The sequence below is a fragment of the Ursus maritimus genome, unplaced genomic scaffold (assembly GCF_017311325.1).
Source record: "Ursus maritimus isolate PB19 unplaced genomic scaffold, ASM1731132v1 scaffold_14, whole genome shotgun sequence".
Classification (NCBI taxonomy): domain Eukaryota; kingdom Metazoa; phylum Chordata; class Mammalia; order Carnivora; family Ursidae; genus Ursus; species Ursus maritimus.
The window spans coordinates 34,053,553-34,081,091 of NW_024423786.1; the positions used below are offsets into that span (position 1 = coordinate 34,053,553).

General features: G+C 40.3%; 1 protein-coding gene across 1 annotated transcript in view; it reads left to right on the top strand.

The window, feature by feature from the left end:
* Nucleotides 1–27,539, top strand: part of ERC2 (ELKS/RAB6-interacting/CAST family member 2) — a 674,422-nt gene that overhangs the window by 494,975 nt on the left and 151,908 nt on the right. The window contains exon 14 of the mRNA XM_040628134.1: nucleotides 5,028–5,188. Coding sequence (XP_040484068.1) covers nucleotides 5,028–5,188 — 161 coding nt within the window. The remainder of the gene's footprint in view (nucleotides 1–5,027; nucleotides 5,189–27,539) is intronic.

Sequence of the window (27,539 nt, forward strand, 5' to 3'; positions counted from 1 at the left end):
TCATTCTTCCTCTTTCCCTTCTGACTTCTTTCTCCCACTTTTTATTACATAGATCCTCATAGCCTGTGCTTCAAGGTCCTGTACCTTTGCACTCATTTTCTCAAGTTCACTTTGCTACCCATTGGCTAATTCCATGTCCTAAAATCCAGGAATGGACCTGGCTCAGAGATACATTATGATGGGAAGAAGCTGATCAGGCAAAGCTATGTCCTTATTTAGGATAGCGGGTAGAGACAAAAGCTAAGAACACACACACACACACGCACACACACACACGCGCACACACACGCACACACACACACACTCATGCAATTATTTTCAACCCTATCAGAAATGTGGGAGAGGAAGGAACCTGAGCTTGAGACATCAAAAGTAATGGTAGAAAAGAATGATGGGGACACCTGGGTGGTTCAGTCAGTTAAGCATCTGCCTTTGGCTCAGGTCATGATCCCAGGGTCCTGGGGTTGAGCCCTGTGTCAGGCTACCTGCTCAGCGAGGAATCTGCTTATCCCTCTCCCTCTGCCTCTCCCCAACCCCCCACTCGTGCTCTCTCTCACATAAATAAATAAAATCTTTTTTAAAAAGTGGGGGGGGGGGGCGGCACCTGGGTGGCTCAGTTGGTTAAGTGTCTGCCTTTGGCTCAGGTCATGATTCTGGCGTCCTGGGGTTGAGCCCTGTGTTGGGCTCCCTGCTTAGTGGGGAGCCTGCTTCTCCCGCTCCTCCTGCTTGTTCTCTCTGTCTCTCTGTCTGTCAAATAAATAAATAAAATCTTAAAAAAAAAAAAAAAGAAAAGAACGATGGATCTGAGAAGTGTTTCCAAAATAGAGCTATAGGACTTGATGATGAATGGAAAATAAAAGAAGGAGGAGAGGAGAGAGACAGATGTGGTTCTGAGGTCTTAAACATGAGTGACTGAATAAAGGTCAGGGTGTTGGACCTGTGGATGTGTTAGGGAGCGTAGGGAGTGGCAGGTTGGGAGGGCATGGAGTGGGTGATAGGGTTTTGGTTTAGGCAGGTGTGCATGGGTCATGAGTTGGCTTTTGGTCATCTTACATCTAAAGTGATATTAGGACATCTAAATGGAGATGATCAACAGGTGGTTAGGTATATATGAAAGAGGTCAAGGGAGTAAAAGATAAAGTTTGAAAAGTATCTGTATATAGGTGAGACCTGTGGAGGCAGACCTCAATTCCCCTCCTAAGGATCCACATGGATGAAAAAAATGTCTCTAGGACAGAGTAATAAAAGAAAGGTTCCAGTTATAGACTACAGGAAGATGAAGAATTTACAAAAGAAACTTAGGAAATAGGTTTCCAATGAAACATGGGAAATAAGTTTCCAATCTGTAAGAGACCTTCAGAGAACTCAAGGGAAGAGTTGGCTTTAGGAAAATGGTGGGTGGATATAGCCCCATTCACCCAATAAACTGTGTTTACAAGGGACTATTTAATGACAAGGGGGAAATTCTAATGATACATTTATTGAAAACTGTTTAGAATTATATGTAGCATCCCAGTTATACATACATACACACACACACACACACACACACACACACACACGAAGAGAGAAAGAGAGACAAGGAGATATTATAACAAAATGTGTTTAGTGTTTATTTCCAGATGGTGGGATTTTGGGTGATCTTAATGAAAAAGAATGTCATTATTTAATCTTAAATAAAAAGAGAAATTTTAAAGTTTTAGACTGTATCTTTTACCATTTGTATGATGAGTGTACTTTATTCTCCTTAACAGAAGAAAAATCATTTTATTGGCATCAGTTAGAAGAAGAATAAATAATGTATAGGCTTCAGCATCTCATTTAATGCCCACAAATATGGAATAGAATAAGCAGCATAGTCCCCTGTTTCCTGGTAAGGAAACTGAAGCTGAAAGAGATGTAGGAACTTGTATCAGTCACATAGTAAGTGATGGAGCTGAGATTCTAATCCAGTGTTTTTTAAGGCATAAACTACACATACATAGCCAGCTAAAATGTTATATCAAATGAGGGGAAGAAGTTGGCGGTGCAAACAATACATTAAGAAAAGACATGTGGGGGCGCCTGGGTGACTCAGTCGGTTAAGCATCTGCCTTCAGCTCAGGTCATGATCTCAGGGTCCTGGGATTGAGCCCTGCACCAGGCTCCCTGCTCAGTGGGGAATCTGCTTGTATCTCTCCCTCTACCCTTCCTTCTGTTCATGTTCTCTCTCTCTCTAATAAATAAATAAATAAATAAATAAATAAATAAATAAAATCTTAAAAAAAAAAAAAAAAGACATGGCAAGAAGGAAGGTGCCAGTGGCTTGCAAGTGTCGGGTTTCCATGGGATAGCAAAAGTGAAAAGCAATTTCCTTTCTTGATGAGAAGGGACTGGTGGTGGGGAGATGGAGGCAGGTTTAGGGCACTTGATAAGAAGTGTGACAGTTTACCGGCCAAGACAGCCCAGGCCAGGCTGGAGTAACAGCCCATCGTCTCATGGCATAGAACAACAGAGGTTTATACCTTGCTTATGTGATGTGGGTTGGCCTTGGGCTTCATTGTGGTCACTCGGAGACTCAGTCTGAAGGAGACATGATCTGAAACACACTTCTGTAGTCACAGGGAAAAGGGAAGGTTGGGGTTAAGTACTAGCACTTAAATGCTCCTACCTGGAAATGACAATGATTTTATTGGCCATAGCCTCACCCCAATTAAAACAGAGGGGCAAAGTGTGGCCCTACCATGTGCTCCTAAGGAGGAGAACTAGAATATTGTGAACCACCCTAATGACCACCACAACAGGAAAACATTTGGTGCTTTTTAATGCTCCTGCTTTGGTAGCAAAGGAAATAGTTTGCAGAACTCTAGGTGTTTAACACAGGAGGTATCATGGGCATCACTAGGAAACTGAGACTCAAAGAATCAAGGGATCATTTGTACAAAGTCACAGAGAGAAACAGTGGCTGTGTGAAGACTAGAACTGTGTATCTGAGGCCAGTGACCCCAGTGGTCCTCAGTGTACAATACTGGTCTGCGGTATGTGAATTTGGAGGAATCGTAGGCCCTGGTCTAGGAAACTATTGGAGACTCTGCTTGCTAGGTATTGAGAATAGCAGTCTCACCTCATACTAGGAGTTATTGATGCTGGAAGCCAATGACATCTCCATCAGTAAAAACTCTGGACTGCCTCTCTTAGGTGCCCAGGTTTCTCTATGTGGTTATTGCTGAAATGACCAGGGAAGACTGCAAGTCATTACTCTATATAACTGTTAAAGTTGGGTTAATATAAAACTAGCAGTAAAGTGGCAGGTGAACTAAGCACTGGGAAACCCAGTTGAGTAACTGTACATAGATTGCAGACAGGTCAGCTTCAACTTAATGAGAGAGAGATTTAGCAGGTAAGAATCCTGGATAGTCTCCCTCTTCTCTGAGATCAATGGTACATTTGGAATACAGAGAGATTTATGAAAGGAAATGGGGTCATGAGGACACAGTCCATCCCATAGAGGGTAAGGTAGACTGAATCTGAGTTGGCACTTGGAATGACCATAATTCTGATCTTTTTTTACGCTGCTCTCAAAAATGGGGGGTGGGGGGAAATATCTGTTTCAGGATCACCAAGCATTGCTTTGTAAAGGGCTGCTAGTCATATTTATAATATTCCATAAATTTATATGAGAAATAAATATTATAATTGCTTTTTAAATTTTGTATATTTCTAAAGTTAAAGAATAATACTACAATTCTACAATTAAGCAGGTGTGGTTCTGGAACTGTCATGGTTAACCCTCATATTCCTTGCTTTTTAAGCTGTTTTTGGTTTTGACTTTGATTTACATTATATGGTCATCAAATTCCTCTTTTTATCAGGGAAAAATGAAGGGTTCTCTGAATCTTAAAAGCATGTAATTTACCTTGGATGTGAACTATGATGCTTATTCTGAAAAAATTCCATGTAAAACTGAAGAAATTGTGTAGAAAGTCTTTATGAATTGGAACCTAACATGTCATTGACACATTTTGAAGGGCGTTCTGTTGACTTTAGTGATGGATGATCCCATTCTGCCAAGTTCAGCTGGAAGGGGGGTGACTTAGAAACCCAAATATCAACGCTGGAATCTAGAAACTTCCTGGAACCATGGTTTTAAATCAGCAGGGTGGATGCGGCCTGCATCTGTGCAAGGGATGGCATTTCACTAACTCACTCCACGGAAGTCTCTGGAACAGAACCGTAAACACCAGCTCTCTTTGTTGTGTGTTGGCTTTTAAAAGCCCCCAATGGTTTGGGGAGGATAAGGCCTTGCCTTGGGGCTCCCTAGTCCAATTTTTTGGGACCTGGCTAAAAATCCTGGATATTTGATAGTCTGGCTTATTTCTATGGTGTATTAGCACCCTATAAAAGTTACATGTCATTTATTTCAAGTTTAGAACCCTCTCAAACTTCAGGGGCAAACCAAACTTGAACCTTTTGTGGCTGGAATTCTGTTTACCTTTGGCCAAACCTTGCTTCCTGAATGTGAGGCAGGGAGGTGAGGTGAGAGGGGGCTCCTGAGGCCCCTTGGACATCAAATCACTTTTGCCAAACAACGCTTTGATAGGTTAAAACATGAATGAATCTGAAACATGTAGATTAACTTCCTGTCAGAATACTCTGGAGCCTACACACAAAAGTATATTGTGCTGGGCAAATGCATTTTGAGTGTTGCCTTCCGCCAACTGTGAAAGCAGTAGCTGAGATTTTTGCCAAACACAGGTTGAAATTGGGTCAAGCCAGTTACCTTCCACTTCTAATAAATATATTAAATAGTTTCTATAAAGGTTATTGGACAATCCAATTGAATGAGGACCCTGGAGAAATTTGGACATTTTTTGTGTTTGAAACATTTACTTTCATCCAGTGACAAAGAAAGAATGGTCTCTAAGATACAGTGCCCCGCTCAAGGATGGCTATGATTCCTTTGTGTCTATTGTCAGAATACAGGCTAGCAAGGAAGGCCTGGCGCTTGAATGAAGGAGAAATAACACCACGTGCCATGTGCCTTTCAGATAGAGGAACTGATGAATGCATTGGAGAAGACCAGACAGGAACTGGATGCCACCAAGGCACGCCTGGCCTCCACGCAGCAGTCTCTGGCTGAAAAAGAGGCGCACTTGGCCAACCTCCGGATAGAAAGGAGAAAACAGCTGGAGGAGATCCTGGAGATGAAGTGAGTACCCATTTTTGTTTTCCTAGTTTCTCTTTTCTAACTTTTCTTTAGGGATGGGGAAAGGAAGGCTAGAGAAGACAAAGAGCTTAAAGAAAGAATAATTTAGCCAACACTCAACTATTCATTTCTGTGACTATGCTTCTTATTTTTTTTAATTATAGCTTCCATGTCCCAATTTGCACATTTTTCATATCTGTTATTCAAAAAAAAATCCAGCATTAAATTTTGTGTGTCTGTGTTTTGTGGACGGCGCTGTTATTCTTAGATTTGTCTCAAAGGTCTGAGCTGGCCAAGAGACAGAGGCCTCGTTAAGCACAATAGTAATTTGAGTGCTTCTTAGAGTTAAGTGGAAACTTTTCTGAGGAGGTATTTCCTAATTGTGACTATAACTTTGCTAATTATATTCTTTGCACATGTGTACAATGTGTAGCTTGTGTTGGCTTTCATAGAGTCTCAAGGTTGGCACCTCTTTGTTTAGAAAGCAAGGACTCTGATTTGCTGGGCTGATAAAAACAGACTTAGAAATCCCCCTGCCACCTCCTCCCCCTCATCCCAGGGTAGGGTAGGTGAGGGGTAGGGGGGAGACTAGAACCAGTCTCTTTCTTTGATTTAATCAATAAAGTGTGGCCTCATGCTGGGCAATGATCCTTCCTGTGGGCTTGTGACACACCCATCTCCACCTAGCTCTTATTTCATTCTTACAATGAAATAATATCACCATGGAAGAACATAGGAAAGAAATTACTCAAAGATTTTAGAAATAATCGCTTGGCTATGGATCTGTTCCTAAAGAAGTAGGCAAGAAGCAGCATCTCTCTCTATAAGTTAAGATGAAATAATCACCAAGATATAATTTAACTTCCTTCCACAATAAGGGAAACGTACATAATTATGGCATCTTAAGCCTGTAACATAGACTTTGAAATTGGTGGCTAGGTATGGAAGCATGACCTCATCCTGACCCCACAAGTCTTACACATGGTTAACATTAAACCCAGAAAGCTTAGATCATGGAAAATATGGAATGAAATATTTTGAAGGATTTAATAATGAGGACAAAACTTTTATTCCTTGTCAACTACCTCAGTTTCTCCAAGACCAAAGAATAAGTAGGTTTTTTTAATGCATAAACTTGCATTTTTCCTAATAAAATAATATATAATAAAAACAGATATTATTATCCTCAGTTTAGAAGCGAGGGAACTGAGATTCAGAGAGATTTCAAGTAATGTGCTTAAGGCCATCTGGCCAGGATTAAAACTGAAATCTTCTACCTCAAACTCCCTTTCTACTGTCTTATTTTCTCATGGAGCTTATGTGAATTCCACCAAGCCTGGAACTTTCATCAGTTTGAATCACTGTGGTTATCCTACTGCCTAGAACAGTGCCCAGCATATGGTAAATGCTCAATAATTATTTATTGAATGAGTGAATAGATTGAATGTGAAGACTAGATTTTATGTAGCTAAGAAGAAAAGTCTTTCAAACATCTGCGTCATTACCAGCTTGAACAATAATTTATTAACAATAGCAGTACATTGATTCCATCAAGATTTATTCTTTTCCATTCACCAGTCCCACTCCTGCCTCCTTGTGTGTTGTGATGAGTGAAGTTCAGCCTAGTTTCTCTCATTGTTCTCCAACTATTCCCAAGTTAACTCTGTATCTGTTGGAGTGATTTATCATGCTTTTGTAAGGAGACTTCCATTACTTCCTGTTTATAAAAAGGACGTATACTTTCAACGTTTTGAGAGAGCAAGTAATGGTGAAGTACACTGGTTTGGGAGTCATCACATCTACATTGGAATCCTGTTGCTTCCACTTGGCGGCTGTGTGATTTAGGGGAAATGACCCTAACATCGCTGGCCCTTCTGTTTCCTCCTATAACGACTTTCGTGGAGTGTTTGAGAGGAGAGGCACTCAGGAGGGCTTGGCACATGGAAAATGATATATGTGTGTAAATGACGCTATCAGCCAATGAAAATATGTCATTTGTTTAGTATACTTTGTGAAGAGTATCATTTATCTAAAATTTGGATTTATTTTTCTTAAACATATAAACCTTTTCCGTGTGTATGTTTTCCCACTTAATTTCATGATTTCAGATAGCACCTAACTAAGACCTCTTTTGGTGAATTGCCACATTATTGCTCAAGTGCTTAATCTTCTGCCACTGCAAAATAAATACAGAATTCTTCTGTTAATTCCTTTGGTAAAAGTAACAAAGCCTTACTTCATTAAGCCCAATATGGACCCTATTCACTATTTAACTGGCCCAGAAGCCCCACTCATGGGCTCCTTCCCAGGACTATGGGGACACAGGTACAAGGCAATTATATTGACCAACAACCCCAATTAGATTCAGGAGCCTCCTGGGCTGTTCAAGTCAACCAACTGGTTTGATCAATCTTGATTTTTAAGCTGAGTTGACATATTGGTTACTGGACATTAACTGAGTCAGTGTAAGTTAGTGGAAAAAATTAGATGGGTATATCCCTGTCAGTATTTACTATCACTCTGTGCCAAGCATTATTGTTTTTTTTTTTTTTTAAGATTTTATTTGAGAGAGAGAGAGCATGAGTAGGGGTAGGGCAGAGGCAAGCAGACTCTCCTGCTGAGCAGAGAGCCTGACATGGGGCTTGATCCCAGGACCCTGGGATCATGACCTGAGCAGAAGGCAGATGCTTAACCTACTGAGCCACACAGGTGCCCTGTTGGTTTTCTTTCAACTTGGCAGGCATCATGTAAGCAACTTTAGGCGAAGTCTATCTATTTCCAAACCCTGGTGGGAAGGGAGAGGCTGTATGGTGTTAGAGGATGTAGGGGTGGGGCCGTGAGTCAAGCGAAAGAAGGTGGGATATGTTAACTTACCCATAATACTGAAGGAGATCACTCCCTGGTTACCTCAGTTTTCTCTTCAGTAACATGGAGGTGATAATAGCTACCTTGCCTACTCTGTAGAATTGTTGTACAGACAGGATTTTTTTTAAAGTACTGAACTGAAATGAATATAAACCAGCATATGTGAAAGTGCTTTGAAACATAAAAGGGGCTTTTGAAATGAAAGGTAGTGTCTGTTAAATTCGTTGTAAAATTAAATGGCACAGAGTTTTAAAATTGGAAAGCAGCTGGGTCCAACTTCCCAGCGTGCATAAACCAGACTCCTATCCACACAGTTACTAATAGGGAATTCACCAGGCCCTGGCCAACACCATTCCCACTGAAAGTCGTGGGCACTTGCAGGTACCTCACTGGTACTTTCATGGAGCCGAAATGGCTTTCTGTGTAATCTTCCCACTTGTCTTGGTTTTTGTTCAAAGCACACAGAATTCACCTGAGCCCCATACACAGCACAGACAGCATTTTAGATATTTCTTCTGGAAATAATAGTGTTCATTTGAGAAAAGAAAAATGAAGAAATATGAAGAAGCAAAATTAAAAGGAAAATCACCTAAGATCTTCTACCATGCAGACAGACATTGATGGCACTTTGGTGCACACCTTTACAAATACTCTTTACTTTTTTTTTTCTTTTTTGCTCTATATTTTTTTAACACAATTCGATTGTACTCTTATATTTTGCAAATCCTGCTTCTTTGGCTTACTGGATGGTGAACACCCTTCCATGTTCTAAACATAAGATTGTATTATTTTTAATTACTTAATATACTGTCATGTAGGTTCACTTCTTTATTGGACATTTATCTTGGTTCTAATGTTTGGCAATATAAAGAATGTTTTGATAAGCATTCTGCTGTTCTATTTTGTTAACTTATTTTAAAGTAATTATAGATTGATATGCAGTTGTAAGAAATCATTTTCCTCAGTGGTAACATCTTGCATAATTATAACTTACAGCACAATATCACACCAAGAAATTGATATTGGTACAATTTGCCAACTTTATTCAAATTTCTCTGGGTTTACATGCACTTGTGTGTGTATGTGTGTGTATTTAGTTATATGCAATTTCATCACATGTATAAATTTGTGTAACCACTGTCACAGTCAAGATATAGAACTGTTCCATTGTTACAAAGATCCCTCATGCTATCTTTTGATAGCTACCCCCACAACCCAGCTGTTTCATTTGTGCTCAGAGTTTTGTTTTGTGTTATATCATTTTGGGACATGTGCCATACTCGTCTACATTTTTCCCTCCCATTCTCCTGGAGCAGGGCCAGGAATTATCTTCTTAGTTTAAAATTAGAATGAATTTAGAATGAGAAAATATTGCCTGATTCTTCCAATTTAAAGATTTCTCATGAGTTGGTTTTATTTATAGTGGAATTTCTTTTTAATATTGAATATCTAGAACCTGTCACGTGGTGGGCATTTTATAAACTTTTGAGGAATGAAAGGATGAATTAGCTCATATGAATTCATATTCATTGAGTACCTATGATGTGGCAGGTACGGTTCTAAGTGAACAAATAGAAAAATCCCACCTGATCAAGCTTGCACTTTAGTAAAATGAGTGGAGGAAATGAATGATCAAAGTAATAAGCAAGTAAATGAATAGATAGATGAGAAAAATAGTTTTTTCCTATAACCAAAGAAATTTGGAATCCCACTTAGAAAGCTATTCCAAAGGTAAGGACCCTTGTAGCTCTTTGAGGTAAAGAGGGACATGGAAAATTCAGTGTAACTTCCTACGACTGAGAACCCTTTTAGGAACCAAGGTCAGAGGAGAGCCTTTGACTGTATTTCATGAAGAATTCTCCCCCCCCCCCACACACACCTCCCCATTTAGTTTGGTCTTTATTGGTTAGTATTCTAATTGCTAGTAATTATTCTGACACTGGAAGGAACTAAAAGTCCCCAACCCTGCATTTTCTTTCTTTTGTTAAAAAAGATTTATTTATTTATTTATTTATTTATTTATTTATTTAAGAGAGAGAGAGTGCAAACCAGCAGAGGGAGAGGGAGAGAGAGAGAGAGAAAAAATCTCAAGCAGACTCCCCACTGACAGTGGAGCCTGATGTGGGGCTCAATCTCAGGACCCTGAGATCATGACCTGAGCTGAAACCAGGAGTCAGCTGCTCAACAGACTGAGCCACCCAGGTGCCCCAACCCTGCATTTTCATAGAAGAGCACAGTATTCACTTTCCCTTGTGTATAAGATTATTCTTTTACTTAAAAAATATCTAAAACCTCTTGCTACAACATTTCCTAATGCCTCATCTTTGTTACATTTGCTCCTATTTAAAAGGAATTTTATTAAAATAATATTAAGAACATCATTCTATATGTTTGGTTTTATTAATGCTGGCTAATAAGCTTACATTTGAGTAACCAAAGCTCAATTATTTAATTTGTGACAGGTGAATTTGATATCTGTGGCTAAAAGGAATTGAAGGCCAGGAGATACAGTACTTAAAATCTATCTGTGTGTGCTTGCTCAGATGATTTAAACTAGCATAGTAATTTAATAGGCAGACAGGCAGGCTGACTGATATGTTCAATTTAGTATTAAATATGGAATGAATAAGGGTTTTGAGAGCTAGTTAATAGTTCATGATTTGAAGTGTATATTTTAGACTTCTTGTGGTGATTTCTGGTGCTTGTGTTATGTAAAGATTTTAACGAAACCTCTACATTTTTAACTCATCTGATGATGTAAGATCCATCTTAATTTACTGGGTATTGTTGCATTTTAGACATCTTCTCCAGATAGCCTCAAAAGCCTTTGTATATATTGAGCTATTTTAGGAAGTTTACAGTGAGGTAAGGCAGCAGCTTATTCCAAGGCATTATCCTGTTGGCCTCTTTGATCTAGGATCCTTTTTGAGAGAGCCACTCATTAGGTAAGTACCCTTCAAAGGAGAGGCAGGGTGCAGAAAATGATAAAATCAATTTATTCTTTACTTCATGCCAGCATGAGAAAAGACAAATCACATTTCTTTAGGGAGGAATCCTAAGTGCCTGGCAATTTGGACAGGATAAATGAAGCCTGGGAGGGGAGTTTGGAAGGCATCCGTTACTTAAAATTTATAAACTCAGTTACACCATCTTACAGAGATGTTATGGGGATTTAATGAAATCATACATTTATGAGAAAGTGGTTTTTAAGCAGCAAAAGATCATATATGTACGTGTGTATATATATGTGAGTGCACATGAATATATCATGTTATGTTGCATATTCATGTTAGATAAACACATAGTTCACATATAGTGATCCTATCTTCAAATTCCAAATTAGCTCTATGCTTTCAACATTTTGGGGGTTGGGGACTACAATGAAATCCTTTCTGTATCTAATGGTTTATTTAGAAAAACTTCAACATGTCCAATTTTAAAAATATTAAGTACCAGTGGTAATATGTTGTAGAATGTCCTAATTTGTCTGGTTGTTTCTATTTACCACCTGCTGAGTTTGAAAAGTAAAGTGAATCAGCTAGAACACTGCTGAAGCTCGTCACAGCTTTCTAGCTTACCTGCAGTGGTTGAGGACAGGTGACAGAGAGAGAAAATAAACATCATGAAGAACTGCTCATCCAACATCGATTGCGGTTTGTGCTGCAGGCAGTCACATAAATGCACAGTTGCTTATCATCATGATTTCTGTTTCTCTCTTGTAACCCTGAAGTTGGTGTGTTAGAGCCTTTAGCGGGAGAGAAAAGACCTGCTGTACACAAAACTTATAGTGGGTGAGTAAAACTTAACTGCGAAGAAAATAACTTGAGAATAGTGGAATGGTCTAATTAACTTTAAATGCAAGGAACAGAAAACCTCACATTCCAGAAGCTCTTACAAGTAGCCGTGTAGTCACTAGGGACTTCCACTCCTTCTGTCTTGATGCTTTGCCGTTCTCGGCATATGGCTTTCACCCCCAATGCAAGATTTTTGTCTTAGCTGCAACCATCCTGTCCACATTCCAGTCAGCAGAAAGGAGGAGGGAGGACTTGTAGCCTTTGGAGGCAGCTCCCAGGGTGTGTCGGCAATTCCCGCGCAAGCAAAAAACACCTGTTCTGGGTGCTAAGCAGGGAATTTCCATCCCCATGGAGGGAACAGCAGGGTGATCACAGTGCTTCCAATGTGGAATTCTATCCATAATTTCACTAAACAAATGACCCGAAATGTGGATGATATTTAGGAGATGCCGAAATCTTCTTTGTTCTTCCCTTAAGAAAATTTGTTTAAGTGCAGCAACTTGCCAAAAGTAAAAAATGATTGCTTGGTTTAGGACACAATCTTCTCTAATAGGACCACAGTAGAATTTTTCTGTATGTTTGTACATTGTGTTATTTTCCATAAGACTCTTTAGATGTAAAATGTATTAGCCAAGCAGAGACATGTTTTACAGATCATTATAGGGAAAGAATCACTGGTTAAATTGCATGTCAGGTAGAATCAAGAGCCCTTCACTCTCTCTGCCTCAGGGAATGTACTGTCTCTGATTCACATGCCTTCAGAGAATTAAACTAGCCCAGGCATATATACTATTCAGTGCATGTAAGACTTTGGGTGATGGAATTACTATTACCAGTAAACTTTTATTAAGTGTTTATTACATGTCAGGCAGGGGCACATTGCTGCCACCTTCTGTGAGCTGGGGAGTGTTATTATCCCCACTATGTAGATGCAGGAACTGAGTCCCAGATACCTGGAACTCAAATGCAAGGCTGTTTACCACTATAGTCCATGACCGTTACCATTGAGCACACTGTCTCTGAGCGAAGAACTTAGATGTCATCGTAATAAGAATTTTAAGAGTAGAAATTGCAGGACTGGTTTTGATTAAATAGTAGAAGGCAATGGGCACATGGGTGCTTCTTCCAACTTGCCTCTGGGGTGCAGGACAGCAGACTACGATGATGATGGGAGGGAGGGGACAGGGAGAGAGCTAGTTGGAAGAGGCCTTTGAAGTCAGCTTCCTTATCTTAAAACAAAATAAGGGACACACTGTCTTCTCGCCAAAAACATGCACTGTATGTAAAGTTTTAATAGTGAAAAATGTCAGTCAAAAGGGCCCTTGGCCTGGTGGTTTTTAATGGAAATACAAACATTTTCTGAGCTAAAGCGGTATAATCTTTCAGCTTAAATAATCATAATCAGCAGTTAAATAATCTAAATGCTTGTGAATTGTGGAGCTTAAATAATTCCAACCACCATACTTTATGTTATCTCCATCCTCACAGCAGCTCCATGGGGGCTAGGGAAGGTCAACCAATAAGACAGGGAAAGAGAAATGTACGGGCCTTCCAACCTCATAAAGCACGGCAAGTCAAAAGGGACAGTTGTGGTCCTTCTCCCAATCAAGAGCAATATCCCGTTGGAGGAATTTTTTAAGTACTTGACCTAACGTTGTGGGCGGTGCTGCCAGGTTTAGCCTCAGGAGGCAATGGATGGGGTAGCTACATCACACAAAGAGAAACCAAGGGCCAGTCAGTACAGCCAGGGTCATATATCAAGTCCTGAAATGAGAATTTTTGGTCCAGTGAGCAGGGCTCTTGGGACTTGAGTTCATAGCCTGAATCTGCCAGTTACAGCTGAATGAGCTGAGGCCAGCTGGACCCAGTCTCTCCAGTTGTGAACAGGGCTTTAGACTCAGATGACCACATTAATAGTCTCTGATTCTCTAAACAGTGGGTTTCAGCCTGGGGTTGATGTTGCCCCCTAGGGGACATTTGGCAAAGTCTGGAGACAGTTTTGGTTGTCACAATTAGAGGGGAGTTGCTACTGGCATCAAGTGCGTAGAGACCAGGGACTGCTAAACACCCTCCAGTGCACAGGACAGCCTCTACAACATTAGAATGATCCAACTCCGAATGCCAATGGTGGGCATTGAGAAACTCATAACTAGTCTCCCTTTTTTAAGAATGTGTGTTTAAATTCAGGAAGAGAGAAAAGCTTTATAGGGTCTCATCTCTGATTTAATTTGACTTATTTTCAAAGGGGACTCACACAGGATATGTTATCCCCACTCAGGATCATGATCTTGACCCAGAGGGCTTGGTGGCCTGGGAATTTTCTGTTTTGTGTAAATGACTTTGAACTCTTGACTTTGGCTTGATTTCTTGGGACTATAGACCAGCTCATCATGGAGATCCCCAGTGGAATTGTCACAGGTCTCAGATCCAGATCCCCAAGAGACTGTGGTCCCTATAAAATATAAATCCTCACTAAGATACGAAAGACCTGATCCATCCATGCCCATTGGTCAACAGACCATGCAATCCTTTCTGACTCTGGTGTTCCATCATTCCTTAACCTGTGGCTGTCGCAGTGTGCCCAACTATAAATTGAAGGTATGAAATTAGACATTTCTCAATGGGCTAGTCCTCTAGCCAGCTCTATAAATTGATGCCCCTTTCTGTCCACCTTTATTTCTCCCTTCCATTTGTTCCCTCCTTTACCACATCCCTCTGGGTAGCTAGGTCTTTTGCTAGGGAACACTTCTTGCAATGGTTGTTTAGAGCAAAAGGATAGAAGGAAGATGAGGACAATGCAAAGGGGAGAATGTATGCCAGAGTAGAGACTTAGGGCATCAATGGGAAACAGACTGTTGCCCAGATGCCAGCTGCCTGCCAGAACTGTGAGGGGCAGGACTTGGGGAGAATCACAACTTAGATGGTTTTCTGCTTTCTTGTGGTATCTTCTTGGCATAAGTAAAATGTAGTCCAGGTATGATCAGGGGAATCCTCAACCCTAAGATATGGAGGGTGAACAGGTAAATATCAAGATCCTCATCCTCGCTCAAAGAGGACATCACAAAGTCTCCAAGTCAGTGAAGAAGTATAGGGTTATAGGGCAAGGCGTAGCATGGAGGTGGGGAAGGCTTTGAATGTTCTGGATCCCTGGAAAGCATTTAAATAAAAGTGTGTTAGAGGAATGAATGAACGCTGATGAAAGTTATATTCTGCCTCCTGCTAGCTGCCTCTTCCTCCTTTCTCTCTACCTTGGCCACTCCTGCCTTTTCTTCCACCCAGCCTCCCCTTTCTTTTCTTTTCTCTCTTCCTTCTTTCCTTTACTTCTAACCACCATCCTCTCTCCTCTTCTTCCTTTCCTCTCCCTTTCCTACCCCTGTTCTGATGCCCTACAAAATGCTGGGGTTCAAAATATTTTCTGGATTTTCTCAGCATAATGGTTGTCTTGCTAGATTCTAATTTTGACTGTTGGGCAGGAGGCAGACCAAGCACCTGGGAAGGAGTGTGTGTGTGTGTGTGTGTGTGTGTGTGTGTGTGTGTACATACATGTACACACATGTTTGGGGGAGAGAAGAGCCTGGGTCTGGCAATCTTGCCTGGAGAATGAGATGTTGAGAGGAGACTACTCAGTTCACCAGCAGCAAAACAATTGAGAACTATAGCCTAAAGCCAAGCGCCAATCAGACATGGCCAAGGTCTTTTGTTTTCCAGTCACGGAATTTGGGAACCAACGGATTGTGAAAATTGAAATGCAGTGTTTGACTTGATCTTTGGGTTAAGCCAATATCCCTGGGATCTTAATTCGAACCTGCAGGAGGCTGTGGCCAACTTTGAGAATCTGTTATTACTCATACCCTACACTTCGCTTACTTGAAGAGATTTGCAGAGTGTACTGCAGCTAGTGCCAGCATGCAGTTACGATAAAAGTTAAATTGCTGTCTTTCTGTTCTGTTTTGAAATTGGTGTTTGTGTGTTCACTTCATGAGCCCTGAGCTTGGAGCTTCTTTCTCCTCTTGGCTCTATCTCTGGAAGTTTTCTTGGAAAACTTTCCCTTTGATACATTTCTAAGACTCCCATTAGCTAAGGCTTTATTCTAAGGCAACATGGGGTGGGGTAGGCCCAGTGGTTATCCTCTGCTCTTTTCTACTGCCTGCCATTCTTTGGGAGGGGAGGCTGTGCCCTGGGAAGCTGCCCACCCTGGGGTGCATTTCTAGGGTTCCTTTGCTGGCTGACTCCTAGTTGGGTTCAAGGCCAACAGGAGGCGCTGTAGGAAATGGGAGGGTGGGAGTAGAAAAAAGCTAGAGAGTTTCCTCCCTATTCGCTTCCTGCTTTGTGGCCACGTCTCTGGAGGTAGGGACTTCTCTCCATGACTACAGCTCCCTCTCAGCAATGCCCCATACCCAGTTCCTGCTGGCACTGGGATTAACTCATGTTTCCTTTTGCCCCTCACCCAAGGCAAGGAAACGGCTGCCCACCGTTGCCAGTTTCTGGGTGCCTCACCATGTCTTGTTTGTTTTATTAACCCTGCCCACCTCTCCTCTGTAGACCTTTCATTGAAGTCTCCTCATTAGACCCATCTATGGCTGTCTTCAGCCAGACCCAGTCTGGTACAGTGGGGAAATCCATGGTGCCATGGTCACATGTGTGAGATTTGTTAGGATGATTTGAGAAAGCGCTGTTAGAAAATGTTTACATTTCCCATATTAAGTAATTTTGGAAAAAGAAGCAGATTGCTTGATGCTTAAGTCAAAACACTGAAACAAAACTGCCATTCTGTGGTTTTTCTAAAAACACTTGGCTTCCAAATGACCCTTCAATATGAATGACGGCTGCTGCCCCGACCCCAGAAAGATGTGGGGCTGATGTGCCCAGAGTCAGCCTTAGTCTTAGGACTAGTGAAAACAACCACCCGCTCCTGCCATATACAAGGGAAAACAATTCTTCCCCAATTCTTCGGGCTTGGGGATGTTGGCTTGACTGAGGAGGGAAGAGGTGCTTAAGATAGAAGGAAAGAGAACATTCTAGGGCGTCCTGACCAGAGTACAAGTCAGCTGCCTCCAGGCCATGGATAGCCTCCTTTCAACCAAGCTCAGAGCGTTTGGGGTTTCCATAAAGCTGAAGGCACTGCAGCTTTGAGAAGCAACTGCTGTAAATGTAGCACTGTAGCCTGAGGTACACGCTAAGCACTCCTTATTGACTCAGGCATTTGTTCAATCATAGACTAATTCACTCATTCATAAAACAAATCATTCAGGGAAGCCAAAGTTATTGATTGAGAGAATGAATGAATAATTTGATGTCCAATCAAAGGATTAGAAATCTGAATGCAGAATGATAGCGAGGGCAGGTGTGCACAAAAGGAAAGGGTTGTGTAGTAATGAGAGTATCCTGAAAGTAGGAGAAGAGCTCCCTGAGGATTCTGTCTGTGAGCCAGGATGTGTTGGGTGAGTGGGAGTTCACTGGGTGAAGAGGTGGGGCTGGTAAGTAGGGTCGGGTGGGGGAGCACATTCTAAGAGGCAGGGGCTGACCCTGCAAAGTCCCTGTGGCAGAAGGGATGACATGCCTTGCATTAGCTCACAGGAGGCTTGTGTGGCTGGAACACAGAGACTGTAGCAGGGAGCAGGATTAGTTAAGAGTGGAGGGGTGGCAGAGGCCAGACCACCCAGGACCTTGAGGGCCATGGTCAGATTATCAATATTTACCCTAAGGAGAATGGGAATCCATTGAAGGGGAGGGGCATGATGGGATTAGCATTTGAAAATAATAAAAAAGGAATTACAATGTACTTACCATGTGCCAGAAACTTTTAAAGAGCTTTGTTAAGCATCAACTTATTTTATCTTCACATGGCTCTCTAAGATGAGTACTTTTATCATCTCCATTTTACATTTGAAGCAACAGAGACACAGAGGGGTTAAGTAACTAGCTCAAGGTCACATAACAAAGGTGAGATTTGAACCTCTTAGCATTGTCATGTAGTCTGGCCACATGCTTGACCACCACACCATACTGTCTCTGCCTTTTGCACAGAGGATAGATTTGGGTGTCATGGGCATGCTAGTTAGGAAGTGGTGCAGTCTTCCAGGGAGAAAGAGCTTGTTTTAGGATTTTGGCAGTGGAGCCACAGAAGAGAAGTGAAAGATTTCAATAGACCCATAGGGAGCTGAATTTACACGATGGGGGTTAGATTGGCTCTGGGAGTGGTGGAGATGTGTGCCCCTGGCTTTCTCCTTCCTGCCTGCTCTGTGTCCGCTCCCCTAGCACTTTCATCCCTCCGTGAACGCATGGGGGCTGTGAGGGGATTATTGTGGCAACTACTGCTCTAGTCTGAGGGTTCACAACAACTATACTGACACTGGGATGGATGATTCTTTGTTGTGAGGATTGTCCTGTGTTTAGTAGCATCCCTGGCCTTTTTGTTCGTTTGTTTGTTTAAGATTTTATTTATTTATTTGACAGAGAGAGAGAGACAGCCAGAGAGAGAGGGAACACAAGCAGGAGGAGTGGGAGAGGAAGAAGCAGGCTCCCAGCAGAGGAGCCTGATGTGGGGCTCGATCCCATAACTCCGGGATCACGCCCTGAGCCGAAGGCAGACGCGTAACGACTGAGCCACCCAGGCGCCCTGCATCCCTGGCCTTTAACTACTGGATGCCAGGAGCAATCCCCTCCTCCAGTTGGCAATAAAAAATGTCTCCAGACATATTGCCAGAAGCCCCTTAGAAGGTAAAATCAGCCCTGATTGAGAAGAGCTGGTCTAGTCCTAGCCTGCATTATGTTTATAGTTCACCGTGGACCAGCAGCTCAGCCCCTTTCTGGAATACATGGACCTTGAGCCAGTGTGGTAATGGCACCAGTAGCATTGTAACCCTGGCCTGTCCAGTGCATAGGCCTTCTTCCATCTGGAGGCAGGTTGCCCCAGACCAGGTAGATTCAGAAAGCTTAGAAAGGAGTCCTTTCCACATTCAACAATGTTGTTCATCTAACAGTCTTTAGTGGGGTAGACTAGAAACTTGGTCACCATTCAAAGCCATTTTCTTTTCTTCAGGGACATAGGCTCTTAAGTTCGAAGCAACTGATTTCAACATGATCCATTCTCATGTATGAGTATCCTCTGCATCTTATGTTCTAGAGCAACAATTTTCTAAACTTCTCCAAAGCTTTCCTATGCAGACTTGCATTTCTTTAGAAAGTCTTTTTAATGAAGAATATATGGAAGTCAGGTAAGCTTCTCATTTGGAAAGGTGAAATTATCAAATGCCTATATTTAAAAGAGAAGAGCATTTTAAAGAATTTTGGCAGTTGAAAATTCCTATTAAGTCATATTTTGAAAATAAGGTACCTTGAGAACCCTGCCTTTAATGTGGGATCCATGCAGATACCTGAACAAGCACTCCAATGAGATATGACTATAAGTTTGGTATGATGAGTGGTAGTTTCCCTTCGTTCAAAAGCAAGGGGCACCTCCATGGAACAGAGAGGGATATTCCTTTGAGAATCATCTCTTTCCTAATTGGTAGCCCAATGCATTTAGATAAAATACTGCTAAACTTTTTTTTTAAAGGCCAGTTATATACAATAGTAAAATGAACCCCCACATACCCTTTACCCAACTCCAGCAATTATTCAATCATTGACAATCCTGTTTCCTTTCTATCTGGCAGTTCCCCATGCCTATCCCTGGGTTGTTTTGAAGCAAATCCCAGACATTATATCATTTCATCTGTAAATACTTCAATATAAACATTCTTTTTTTTTCAGATAAACATTTTTGACACCAAATTACAAACACTTTAAGGTGAAGGAGAATTCTAATGAAGGCCTTTCCCCATAAAGTTGAAACTCCCTGGGACCCAAACATGAGAGGCTTAGATTTTAATTTGTTTTAATGTTGCTATAAAACAGCAACATGGACCACTTACTGGTATTATACAGGGAAATCAGAAGGATTTACACCACTTGACACATTCCTTGATCGATTTTCGGCTCTATTCTCCCTGATTTATTCTTAAATCTTAGTGTTCCCAGGGCTGATACAATGACATGTTGGGTAAGAGTATTTGTTATCTCTTAGTAGTTATTGACATTTCTACACATAACTGGAAGGGAAGGCCTTTTCTTGATTGTATCTCTTTCCAACTTCTTTACTGAAAGGTAACTTTCCAGGATTTTAAAGAAATAAACAATAACTTTCAGAGTGTGAACATGAACTGTGATTGGTCACATCTTTTACACCTAAGGGTTCTTGGGTCTTAATTAATGGTTGCTTTTCTGTAGAGAATAAAATTAAAATTAAGCTTTCTTTGTAATGAGGTTAAACTCCTGAATTTCCAGTGAGACCTGAAGATAACCACTCAGTTTCTTGCACTATTTTTGTTAATGATCACATTTGCTTGTTCCCAGAAGCCCCCATATCACTGGGACAAAAATGTAATTTCTGCAGTGTTATTATAGAGCATTTGTTCATTAGTTTTAGTTGACCCTTGAATAACAGGGGTTTGAACTAGATTTTTTTTATGTAAATAATGTATGGTACTTTAAATGGTACTGTATTTTCTCTTCCTTATGATTTTTTACATAACATTTTCTTTCCTCTAGCTTACTTTATTGTGAGAATGCAGCATATAAAACATAAAACAGAAAATATGTGTTAATTGACTGTTTATTTTGTCAGAAAGGCTTCCAGTCAACAGTGGGCTAATAGTAGTTAAGTTTTGGGGGAGTCAGAAGTTACACCAGGATTTTCAACTCTGCAGGGAGTTGGTGCTTTAGCCCCCGTGTTGTTCAAGTGCCAGCTGTCATTCAACCATCATTTATTGACCAATAACTAGGGACCTCCCACTGTGCTAGATACTGATCCAGTCATGACTCAAACCTAGTCCCCGATTTCCAGGAGCTTAGCTTAGTCTTGATGTTTTGACTGCTTGAATATCTATTGTACATCCAACCTTGGTGATTTAAGCAGTAGGATGGCTTCTGTACCCAAATATTCTCTGTGCCCCTCTCTCCCTCAACTAGGTAACCATGTGACATCATTGGGTTGAGCCAGACTTTTGTCTTGGGCTTGGCATTCGAATTGGGTTACTCTAGAAGAGAATGACTCAAGAAGTCATAACGGCGGGCCAGTAATTTGGCAGCAGTAGGAGGTAGGGAGAAAAGGTGTCCCAAAAGGGTGGGGAAATGTGAAAGCTAGGGTCCCACGTGAAAACAGACTTTATGTCCATTACGTCTTGGTTGACAAACTTTATGTCCATTGCATTTGGTTGACCTTGAGCCAAACAAGACCAAGTGGTGATAATTAAGTGTTGTTATGGAAACAAACTGTTTCATATCATCTAGCCTGTTATCTCATCTGGCAGTGCTCCCTAACTCCTCTGTAGCATCTCTGGGAAGGGGTCCTTTAGCCTCTGCCCAGCATCAAAGGTGGTGAGGAATGCATTAGCACAAGGGCCAAGCACCTGGACTTTGAAGGGTCAGATGACTTAGGTTTAACCTTGGCCCTACCACTTACTCTGCTTGCACTATGACCTTGATCAAATATATAGATGACATTGCCTTCCTTACGGGGTTTTTCTGATGATTAAATGGGTTGATACATATAAAATGGTTATGTTACTTACTAAGTCTTAATAAATCTACATGAGGGTTCTGAGGGAACTCATTCTTTTTTCAGAGAACTCTGTCTTAAAATGTTTGCCTTTTGTTCTACTATAAAAACTTTCTTTATCATCCTCTTGCTCTTTGGTTCTTTTACATTTTGCTTTTTGAGGCCACTTAGGTATTTAATCCATCTTTATAATCTTTGAGTATTTAAGGCTATTCTCCTGTTGTCTCTTCTCCCCAGTACCCTTCACACTGCAGAATCTTTTCATCTCCATCTGAAATTACCCAGTTAAATCTTTTCCTGTTTTGTAACAGGTTTAGAGGACCCTCACTATTCTAACCCATCTCCTTTGGATATTCTGTGTGTTCTTTATTTGTGCCTTCCACAATTAGTCACTGGACATTATATATGGGCTGGGCACTGAGTCTGGCCCTAGTGACATGGTCCCTGCCTAGGAGAGCTCACATACTAATGAGGAAGATGGAAAGATGGAGTAAGTACTCTGATAAGGAAGGTCCTGGGGGTATTGGGACATCTAATCCAGATTGGAAGGAAGCATAGGGATTGGGCTTCTAGGAGGGAGGAACAGCTCATGTGAGATCTAAGGGATCCAGAAGGGGGAAAGGAAGAGTGTTTGATATGGAACTCACAATCAAATACAATATTCAAATGGCCAATAAAAATAACTCAGTAGTTGAACAGATTGGGTCCTGCTAAAAGCCCAAAAGAGATTCTTTTGGAAGTTCCTATTTATATGGCAGTAGGAGTGCAAAAATATCACCCCGTAAGGCTGCAATAATAGCTAATCTTCTACCACAACATCCTTGACTCCTGTCTTATCCTCACCTCAAAGCAAATAGCTTCCCTCTATGCAGGGACAGAGCTCTCCCTTTCCCTCCATTCTCACCTTCTTTTTAACATGCGGCCCTTGAAAGTTGGCTACTAACCCAAGTCATTTTTTTTAAGCTACCATTAGAGATGCTGTGTCCACAATGTGTTGTCATGTGGTTTACATTCACACTGGTCAGCTGTAATTGGATATGAAATTTTCAGCCTTACCCTTCCTTCATGATGCTATTAGTAATAATTTATATATTTATAATAAGAAAGGATTTTAAAAAATAAAATACACAATGAAAGAGGCTCTCATAACTAGTCTGGAATTTTTCAGAGAGATATTGCGCTTAGAAAATATTTAAAACTCTGGCATGGAGTTTAGCTTTTAATACAACTAAAAAGTGTATACATGAAACTCTGTGGCAGCAAACTTGAACCACTTTCCATTGCATAACTAATGTTCTATTATTTTAATTTTTGAAACAATATGATTTTACCAAAAGAACATAAGACCTTAGGAAAAAAAAAAAGAGTTGACTTCTGCCAAGGCTGACCTCAGCCAAAATGGGCCTCTGCCCCTTAGCAGCTATCTCTGAAAACATGCTTTCCTTAAGTTTTATTAACTGAGGAAATAATGGTGATCAAAATGATGGAATGGGATGGTGTTTTTATTGAGCAGCAGCCAGTGAAGGACCAGGAAAGCCTTGGCCTCTGACGTCAAAGTCCACAGAACAAGGGCTCTCCAAAATCATCTGGGAGAGAAGGAGGGCAGGCTTCTGTTGCCAAGATTGCTTTATTTCTTTTTTTGTAAGCTGACTGAATTATGCCCTTGTCTTCTGAAACTCTCTTAGCATCATTCCCTTGAGCCTCAGTGGCACCCAGAGCAGAACTAATCAACTGCAGCCTCCAGGGTTCTTAAATCCAGCCAACAAACTGAATACAGGAATCCAGCAGATGTTCCTGCATCTTAGACACAGGTTATGTTTTGGCCAACTTGCCCCACCTGCAGGAGCAAAGCCTGCCTGTTGGAGATGCAGGGCTTGACTCTGCACATGTGTTTGTTCATGGCCTCCACACACAACTCATGTACTTCCTGAAAAGCCCTAGAGGTATAGAGATTACTTCATTTAAAGGTTAAGGAGCCAGTAAATTAATCTTTAATATGTAGAAATGCATACATGATCAGTAAGGCAGGAGGAAAGAACTAGGTTATCATCATGGCAAATAAATATAGAAAATTATCTGTGCTAAATGATCAGAAATTCTGTAAGTGCTAGATATTTTAATGGTATAATGGATTTAATGGTGTTGATTCATGGTGTTATTATTATTCAACATAACAGTAGTAGGTCATATTTGTATAGGACTTTGTAATTATAAAAATACTTTCCCTTGTGTAACATTTCCAAGTGACTGATAGCATGGATGTTACATGCCTCTTATATCTGAAAAATCAAGAATAAATAATATATATTTTGCAATAATATATATTTTACCTCTTTTTTTAAAAAAAATGGAAATTAAATGTTCATATTATGGCAAATGCTGATTGGCAGAAAGAGGAAAGAATATACCCAAGAAAAGGATTTGACATTTTGAATTCTCTCTTTTCCCTAGGCTGTTTTCCCATGCATGCATTTTACATGTCATGATTGCAGTTATTTTTTCTCTTGATATTTTTCATTTACATGGAGTAATGCTTTTTGTTCAATTATTATAAAACAAATGTTTTTTTAATTGAATATGGATGTAACAGTGCATGTACGGTCACTGTGGAGAAGGGAGTCCTTATAGTTTGGTTTGGAACTCATGGGTAGGATTTGCCTGTTCAGATTAAACCCTTAAACACTTATTGCCTAGACCTATTCTAGGCACTGTGTGTGGGCAGTGGGGGTGGGGGGTTGTGGTGGCTGATAAAGGGTTGTGAAGACAACCAAGACCTGTAGAGGATATTTTCAGTGAGCTTATACTTTAGGTAGGAGGAGAATTAAGAGAGGAAATTAAGAGGTAAATAAGGGAGAAGGTAGTTAGGAAAGAAGGAAAGGAGAACAGAAAGCTGAGTAGGAGGCAGGGAGAAAAAAAGAAAAGAAGGAAGGGGAGAGGGAAGGAGGGAGGAAGGAAGAAAAAGAAAGGAGGAAGGAGAAACGAAGGAAGGGAAGAAGGGAGGAACTGAAGAAGAGAGGGAGGGAGATAAGGAAGGAGAAGAAACAACACTAAAAACCAAGAAACCATAAACATCTATTGAATTTTCAATATTCAGAATATAGAAATCACTCAAAACAATGAAAGGAAAATATCACAGGACAATATAAAATCAAAATGTGAGGAATTTTATGAACATTGTCAGTGTCTCATTGATGAACAGTCTTTTTAGCTTTTTTAGATTCTCCCTGTATAAAATTCTCAGAACATCTTGAATGCCAGGTGTCTGTAAAATGCTCATGAGAAAGCATGCTTGAGTATCATTGCCACTGAAGAGAAACTATTGGTAATATGTATATGAGATACATAAAAAAAAATATGTGTGGACTATCTATTTCCAAAAACCCTAAGCTAGGTGAAAGGCTCTTTCATACCATATATAAAAATCAACTCAAAATGGATCACAGATCTAAATGTAAGAGTTAAAACTGTAACACTCCAACAATAAAACATAGGTATAAATCTTTGTGACCTTTTGTTAGACAAAGCCTTTTTAAACATGACAACAAAAGCACAAGCAACTAAAAAAAGAATAGATAAATTGGACTTCATCAAAATGAAAAACTTGTGCTTCAAAGGACACCATCAAGAAAAGACAATCCATAAAATGGGAGAATTATTTGCTATCATATCTCATAAGGGACTTGTATCCAGAATATATAAAAAACTCATACAACTTAATACAAATTCAAATAACCCAATTAAAAAAGGGCAAGGGATTTGAATAGACATTATCTCCAAAGAAGATATACAAATGGCCACTAAGTGCATGAAACGATGCTCCAAATCATTAATCCTAGGGAAATATAAATCAAAACTGCAATGAGATATCACTTCACACTCACAGGGATAACTATAATGAGATAGAAAATAACAAGTGTTGATGAGGATGTGGAGAAACTGGAACCCTCACACATTGCTGATGGGATTGTAAAGTGGTGCAGCCACTTTGGAAAACAGTTTGGTAATTCCTCAAAATGTTAAATACATAGTTCCCATATGACATAGTAATTCCATTCCTAGGTATATACCCAAAAGAAGTGAAAACATACATCTATGCAAAAAATCGTATATGAGTATCCACAGCTGCCTTATGCATAATATGAAAAAAGTAGAAACAACCCAAATGAGTGGATTGTTGTTGAATGGATACAAAAAATGAGGTATATCCATAGATGGGACAATATTTGACAATAAAAAGAAATGAAGTACTGATAGAAGCTACAACATGGAAGAGCCTTAGAAACATCATCCTAAATAAAAAAAGCTAGTCACAAAAGATCACATATTGTATGATCCAGTTTATATGCAAATAAGCAAATATACAGAGACAGAAATTAGTTTCATAGTTGGCCAGGGTTGGGGAGAAGGAAGAAAAGGTGACTAGTGATGGTATGCGGTTTGGTTGGGGATAATGAAATTTTTCTAAAATTTGATTGTGACAGTTTCACAACTGAATATACAGAAACACATTTAATTGTACACTGTAAATGGGTGAATTGTATGATACATGAATTATATCTCAACAAAGCTATTAAAAGTGGGGGGCTCTGCACAGTGCTGTGAAATCTACAAAGATACAGAAGTTGTGGCCCATGTCCATATTTATTTACAATCTGTTTGAAGGCAAAATGTATATAAGATGATTGGAAATATCAGATCACAGCCTCAAAATCATTTTTTAGCTCAGCATCCAGGGAATGTCTACACAGTGAATGCCCTTAAAATGAAACCTATTCATTTGAATTCAACCAATTTATATTTATTTTGAATCACAGAGTTGGTACCTGACCCAGTGCTAGGAGCTGAAAGTTGGGAGAGAAGATTGCATAATTGGGTCATTATGTTATAACCTAGACACGTACAAAGAACTTTTTCAGTGGTTCCACAGAAGTGAGAGAGCAATTTATTTAGCCTGTGAGGTGGGGAGAACTCTGAGGAGTGATATTTAAATGAGGTCTTAAAGATTGAATAGGAGTTCACTGGATGAAAGAGTGAAGATGTCTTAGGGACATGGGTAAAGTAATTAAGTAAGGACTTACTACATAGAAGGCATGGTGATCATGGTGATAATGCTATTGGTAGTGATGATGGATGATGATAACAACAACAGTGATGGTGTTGGTGGTGATGACCCAATGATGATGGTCATGGTGGTGGTGACAGTAGTGGTGAAGACAATGATGGTGATGATGATGGTACTAATGACAACGATGAGGGTGGTAATGGTGGTTTTGGAGGTTATGGTTTTGCAAAGACTGAGTTTGAGGAGTTTCTGAGGCATCTAAGTGAAGTGCTTCCAGGAGTCTGCAGCCATAGTCCCTGAGCTGCACATGGTGACCAGGAACACATATCAGTGGCCAGTGCCTTACTTATTATCTTTACAAATATTATTTTTCAGCCAGGTTTGTAGAAACTGTGTTTTGGCCAACAAAAGAGGAAACAAACAATTTAGCAGTTAATGAATTGCTACACTTGGACCTGAAATATCATTGACCCATACTTTTGCAATCAGCAACCACTCAAGACAGTGTATTGGAGGCCTGCTGTAAGCCTAAGTTCTGAATCTCACCATGAACCCTCTCATGAAAACTTTGGGTTAATAATATTAAGTTGAACCATATGAAATTGCCATTTTTGTAGGTTAAAAATGGTTGCTTCTCAGCAGTTTCATCTGGATTAAGCTATACAATGACGATGCTGATTTATATCTCCTCCCTCCCTTCACTAATTGTATGGGATGGGCATGAGGGGTCAAAAAAATATATATGTTACTCTGCTATGATGACAGTCTTTGTGCCATTGACTCTGTGTGTGTGTGTGTGTGTGTTTACAGGATAGGTTACCATAGACCAGTGTTGTCCAGTACAGTAGCCATGAACCTTGTGTGGCTATTGAGCATTTGAAATGTGACTAGTCCAAACTGAGGTGTGCTGTGAGTGTAAAACACATACCTGATTACAAACCTTAGTGTGAGAAAAAGAATATAAATTATCTCTAATAAATTTTATACTGAGTGTACGTTCAAGTAATATTTTAGGTATATTGGCTTAAATAA